At 56.1% G+C, this 6,254-nt stretch overlaps 1 protein-coding gene across 1 annotated transcript; it reads right to left on the bottom strand.

Annotated features, from left to right (window-relative positions):
- Window positions 1-6: 6 nt before the first annotated feature.
- On the bottom strand, window positions 7-2,466 carry HOXB4 (homeobox B4). The gene is made up of 2 exons (XM_059380455.1): window positions 1,796-2,466; window positions 7-954 (listed from the first exon to the last, which is right to left on the bottom strand). The coding sequence occupies exons 1-2, from the start codon at window positions 2,250-2,252 to the stop codon at window positions 656-658; spliced, it is 756 nt and encodes a 251-aa protein (XP_059236438.1). The 5' UTR covers window positions 2,253-2,466; the 3' UTR covers window positions 7-655.
- Between the last annotated feature and the right edge of the window lie 3,788 nt (window positions 2,467-6,254).

Below are 6,254 nucleotides of genomic sequence, written 5' to 3' on the forward strand. Positions count from 1 at the left end.
TGTGTTACCGTGGCCAAAACACTGTGCTATCTGGCAGTCACAGGGTGCTTTCGCTGGGTGTCAGGAATAGGGGACAAAGAAAGAAAATCCAGGCTGTCTTCCAGCGGTGGCAGCAGCAGAGGCGGCGGCCGAGCCGGGCCTCATTTGTTAGCCGGGTGTCGAGGTAATGGTCGCCACCGAGGCCCGTCCTCTCCTCGGCAGAGTAAACAAGACAGATGGGCCTGGGCCTGGCGTGATTAAAGATGAAACGTGGATCCATCTTCGCCAAAGCTGAAAGCGAGGAGTGCAACCTCCTCCTATTTCTCTTTCTGTCTTCTTCTTTCTCTTCTTCTTCTTCTTTTTCTTCCTTTCTTTTTTTTTTTTTTTTTCCCTCTTCTTCTTCTACTTCTTCTTCTTTTAAGGAAGAAAGCAAGAGACTTGAACCTTGCTTCTGGGGGGGGCCTCCCCCGGCTCCCTATTGTCATTTCTATAAATAAAGCTTCCCCTCCCCCTCTTCTGCGTTTATTCGTGTAAATAGATAAAGTGGGGGGGGGGGCAGGTAGGTTTTGGCGGACCCAGGCCCCAGGGTCCCCTCCCGCTTCTCCCCCCCCCCGCCCCCCTCCCCGCGCTCACAACCCACACCCGCCCCGAGGTTCCTGGCTCCGCGCGGGGGCCACTAGAGCGCGGGGGGGCCTCCGTTGGGCCGGCCAGGGGGCCCTCCGCCTGAGCCTGCGGTGCCACCCGAGCGGATCTTGGTGTTGGGCAACTTGTGGTCTTTTTTCCACTTCATGCGCCGGTTCTGGAACCAGATCTTGATCTGGCGCTCCGAGAGGCAGAGCGCGTGGGCGATCTCCACCCTCCGGCGCCGCGTCAGGTAGCGATTGTAGTGAAATTCCTTCTCCAGCTCCAAGACCTGCTGGCGAGTGTAGGCTGTCCGAGAGCGCTTGGGCTCCCCGCCGGCGTAATTGGGGTTTACTGGACACACACAGAGAGAGGGAGAAAGAGAAAGTTTTATTGCCCCGAAAGGGAGGAGGGAGAGCTCTTTCTTCCAGCTAACACCGCGTCTCCCTCCCTCCCTCTCCCGCCACCTCTTCTTCCTCTGGAGGGGGGTGGGGATGCAAAGGGAAGAAAGCGGGGCCCCCAGGAAGAGAAAGAGACCTCAAAGTTTTGGAGGGTTGTGTTGTCTCCACGTTGTTGTTTGGGTGTCTGGAGAGGGGGTGGGGGGAGTGAGGAATCTTCACAAGGTTTTAACCGCTCCTCTCTGCCCCCTTGGCCTGGGGCCCGGGATGGGAGAACGAGGGGTGAAAGAGGGAGGGGGCTTCCCTAAACCTTTCTTCTGTTAGTTCCCACCGTCTGTGCTCAGATCCCATGTAGCGCCTGACCCCTGTAAAAACTTTTGCCCACTTCTGGAGCCAAGGAGCCAGACTAGAGGAAAGAAAGGAAAAAATAAATACGGAGAGTTGACTCAACTCTCCCTTCAAATACAGATTACCTCCTCCTCCTCCTCCCCCACCACACACCCCTCCCCAGCTTGCAACTTCACTGAAGACTGCATCTCCCTGGCGAAAAGTCGCTGGTGAGAATGGCAAAGAGGATGGGGGAACCGACTTCAAAGGCGCGGGGCCCACCAGGCCATAAAAATTTATGGGGGATGTAATTATGTGGCTCTGAAAACAGGCGACCGTAAATCTCCGGCAATGGCGAGTTTATAGCGGGGACAATTGGCTTCCCTCAGCTCCCCCCGCCCCATGCCTCCGAGGTCCCTTCGGTGTAAAGCACCGGGGGTGGGAGGGGGAAGGGGTGCCCACGCACTCACCCGTGCTCACGTGAACTTTGCGCATCCAGGGGTAGACGACGGGCTCTTTGCACGCGGAGTGGGACGGGCTGGGGTGCAGGGGGTTCTGGGCGCAGGGAGGCGGCGGGGGGCTGCTGCTGACCGCCTCGCAGCGCTGGCCGGGCTCCGGGAGGAGGGCCCCGGAGGGTGGCGGCGCAGGAGCCCGAGGGGACAGCCCGGGCGGTGGCGGGGGCGGCGGGGGTGGTGGCGGAGGCGGCGGGGGCCCCGGGTCCCTGCAGGCCGCGTAGCGCTGCACGGTGCACGCCGCGCGCCGCCCGAAGCCCGCCTCCGGCTGGAAGCTGCTCTCTCGCCTCTGGCCGCCAGCGTAGTACCCCGGCGAGTGGTCGCTGGGTAGGTAATCGCTCTGTGAATATTCCTCGCACGGAGGGAACTTGGGGTCGACATAGTTTGAGTTGATCAAAAAAGAACTCATAGCCATTAATTTCTGGGAATTGCCCACAAAATATACTAAAATTTATTCCGACCCCTGACTCGTTTTCCTGTTTCCGAAAGCCCTCCTACTTACTGTCAAGTGAACAAAGTTAGGGGCCCACGTGATCCTCGGAGCCAATGACCGTCCCGCCTGCGATTCCCGGATAAGGAAATCTGCTCACCCGGACCCTACTCCAGCCAAAGAGGTTTATTTCCCCTTCTTCTCTTTCCCCCCCCCCCCCCCCCCAACACCAGGATTTACATAGGGCTCCTGCGGGGCGACCGCCTCCTCGTCTAGCTCTCTCCGGGATCGGAGAAAGAGAGTGAGAGAAAAAGAGGGGGAGAGAATGAAAGGAAGAGGGCAGGGTGCCGCCGGAGGGCCTATTGGGGCGCTGGGCAGAGAACAATCCTTGGATCCCCTCGGAAGTTGGGGCTCTCGGTGCAGCCCCCTCCTGTCCCGCCTCACCGCCCCGCATCCTCTGCCTCCCAGAGGCCCCCATCCCCTCCTCACGACGGGAAGGAGCCCAGGAGTCTGGGTGGGGAGTTAAGTGAGGGGCAGACTGGGGGCTCCGCTTAGAGAGGGGAACCTACATGGGGGGCGAGAGGGCACTGAACAGCGGGCTTTTCTCCGCAGTCGCCTGGGGAGGGGTAGGGAGTGAGAGAGGAGGCGTCGGGAGCAAGCAGGCGGGTGCAGGAGGGACTTGTCAGAGATGAATGGAACCGCGGGCGGATCGATAGGAAATTCATGCACTAATTCGGGGAGACCTCGCCTTCCAAATCGCATTTAGCTGCGCTATTAGTTTGGCTGTGTCAGTCAGTCCGTCCGTTCCCCTCTCTTATCCACTCCTCTCCCCTTGCCCCACACGGCCCACGCCGGAAGAAACGACTTGGTTTCCCACACTGAACACGAGTGCTGGAGTAAAAATCCTGCAACTTTTCAGAGCACACCGAATAGCAATTTGCTAATTCCAGAACCACCCGAGCAGTGCTAACCACGGTGTCCAGACGTTCTAATTGCCGCTAATGCAGCTGCCTCTGCAGTGAACAGAAATCGCACAACCTTCTGTTGCTGAGGGTAGGAGCCCTAGGATGACCCCCACATACAGTAACACCCCTTAGCAATTGCATATTTCCAGGGCATCTTGTTCAGATCCCAAACGAAAAGGCGACCTCAACATCTGTTTGAAAAACGATTTTCTTTGCCTTCTCGCACTGACGACAATAGTCATTTTTTCCGGATTCTCAGTAAAGCCTCCCTGGTCCCAGAATAGAGAATAAGTGGGCTTGGAGGAGAAGATAAAACACCACCACCACCAATATTAACCTACTAAGAAAAGTGGAAAAGTGACCAAGACTTCCAGGGGCAGGCATGAGAGATTTCAGGTAGAGGATTCCTCCATCCCTAACTAATGAGGAAGGAAAAGAAGGAGGAAGGGAAAAAAAAGAGGAAGGAGTCTTCGAGCAGTCAGTCATCGGATGGTCCTCTTTTTGGGAAAAAAAAAAAAATTCTTCGGGGAAAAAAAATGAGCGGAGTGTTTATGTCAACTACATATTCCCCTAGATACGAATTTGTGACCACAAAATTCCTTACACAAATTCGGATCTACAGGGTATATACAGAAGACAGACAGATCTTCTTGGCCCAGAAATTTTCCAGTTCTCCTACTTTCCGCGCCTTCTTCGTTTGGGGTGTAGTTTCAGTGCTTTGATTTTATTTCGTTTTGTTCTACATTTGAGCTCTGGGAGCAGGAAAAGACACTGCGGGTCCATTTTGGGGATTACAAGGTTTTCAACTCTCTTTCTCTTCTATCAGAAATAGAAGCAGCCGGTCCCGCAAAGGGACGCGAACGTCGGGGCCGCCGCACAACCCTGGGCGGCGCATGAATTATGAGATGTAAACATTAGCTAAGCACAAAAGGAGAAAGGGTCATCCCGAGGCTGCAGCGAAGTCAGAATCAGGCCCTTCTGGGTGCCCTCGCGCCCCTCCCCTCCCCCCAGGACTTTTATTTTTTTTTTTTTTTAAAGAAAAACAAAACCCCAATCGGCTCCTCCGTGCCCCTCGCAGCCTTTAGTTTGCCATCAAACGAGTATCTAGATATTTTCCTAGGCGCCTCTCGGTGAAGGGAGGAGGCAGAGGCAGCTGGGTGTGAAGGAGGTGTCATAAAAGTCCTCTTGGAAAAATTCAATGGTAAAAAGAGAGAGAAACAGCTGTAAAGAAAAATGCTGGGAGACCAAACAGATGGGGCCCCCGGATATTTAATGATGGGCAATTCCGTTTACAACCTGAGAAAAAGATCAAAGGCGTTTCATTTCCGAATGAAGGGCAATGAGGAACCATAAAAGATGCAGCCAGATGATATTCCGGCCCCTCCCAGCCTCCCGTGCCTCCTGGGGCCAGAAAAGGGGAATAATCCCTGAAGCCTGTGGAGGAACCCCGTTTCCCCCACCTCCCTGGCCCCAGGCAGGCTCTTTCTGTCTAAATTTGCTCACTCTGCCACCTGCTAGGGTCTCAGGCAGTGGGACCAAAATGGGGATCTGGTAAACCTGGGGGAATCTGGGGTTTCCCAATGAACTTCCCAAGGGTCCCAGTAACCACTGAATTTACTCAACTGGGAGACTGGGATTGGGCTGGAGGGAACTGAGTCCCAGACTGAAAGCTGAGACCATCACAGGATGAGGGGAATTGGCACAGAGAAAGCATCTACCTTGCTCGGGCTCCTTACCCATCTCGCTGAGAAATACTTGCCTCCCTAGTGATCAAGTCTGAACGATATCAGTTTCATTAATGAATACAGCGACGACACAAAAAAAACAACCCTCGAACCACCACATTGCAGAAGTCCCTGCCCATCCCCAGTCCTGGGACCCTTGCAGGTGGGTTGGAGGAATGCTCCCTCCCTCTTGCCAGAAACTAGGTCCAGAGAGACCTTTTGATTTTTCTATACCAAATCCGGATTGCCAATTTCGGCCTTGGGCCTGATTTCTAACACCAACGCTCTCCCAGCCAGACTCACTTGCCTATATTTGAAAAATCACACACACACATTTATGTTTTAATTATCTTTGCCAAGACAGGGTCCAATAGACCCCCATCGTGGTACCCAGGGAAACTAGAGTCTGGCCCTGGGCCCACAGACAAAAATGCCTGGGTAGAACCACCACCAGCCCCTCAGCGTCAAGGAGGGATCTTTCCAAGTCTTGTCAAAGGCCACTTACACGACCACTTCCAACTAGCCAGGCCCCTCCCCCACCCCATACCTCCTGTCCTTCTCAACTCGCTCGCTCTCTGAAACCCGTTTAACTCAGTCGGCTTTTCGGAATTTGGGGAGGGCGCCTAGGCTGCCCACCGGGCCTCTTTGCTGCTCTACACTTCACAAAGGATGCAGCCCAGGTGCTTGGAGCACCCCAAGAGAGAGGTATGGGAGGCAGAGCCACTGCGGGGATGCGTATGGCTGATCCTAGGGACAGAGCGCAGAGATTTTTCTCTGCGGCGCGCTGGGAGCCGCCACCTGCCCAGCCCACCGAGGCGCCGCACCCCCACACACACCCCACCCCAGCCGGGTGCAGCCGCGATGGGTGGGGGACAAGGTTCATCAGCGACTCCCTAGACGGATTTCACCAAAACCGGAGGCTGCCTCTCCCCTCCACCCCCAAAAGAATGCGAACACGAGTACTCATCATAAAAATAAGAAAAAACAAGGGCTCTCCGTGCGCGCGCGCCCCGGGCCACCTCCCCTGCGCTCCCGGGTCGTTCTCTCGCTGGCTCGCGGGCCGCCTTCCCCTGGCAGCCACAGGTTGCTAAAGTGACCTCTCGCGGTTCAGCCCCCTCCACCGACCCGGGCGCGCCCAGCCCGTACGGAATCGTCTACCTTTTGTCGCCAGGGAGAGAGCCCAGAGCCAGGGAGGAAAAGCGAAGGCCCGAGGAGGCGAGCCCCCAGCCGGCCGGCGCCCCGGAGGCCGCACGGAGGAGCGGAAGGCCCGGAGGGGAGCGGGCAGGAGTACTCACCGG

This window comes from Mustela nigripes, chromosome 16 (assembly GCF_022355385.1).
Source record: "Mustela nigripes isolate SB6536 chromosome 16, MUSNIG.SB6536, whole genome shotgun sequence".
NCBI lineage: Eukaryota > Metazoa > Chordata > Mammalia > Carnivora > Mustelidae > Mustela > Mustela nigripes.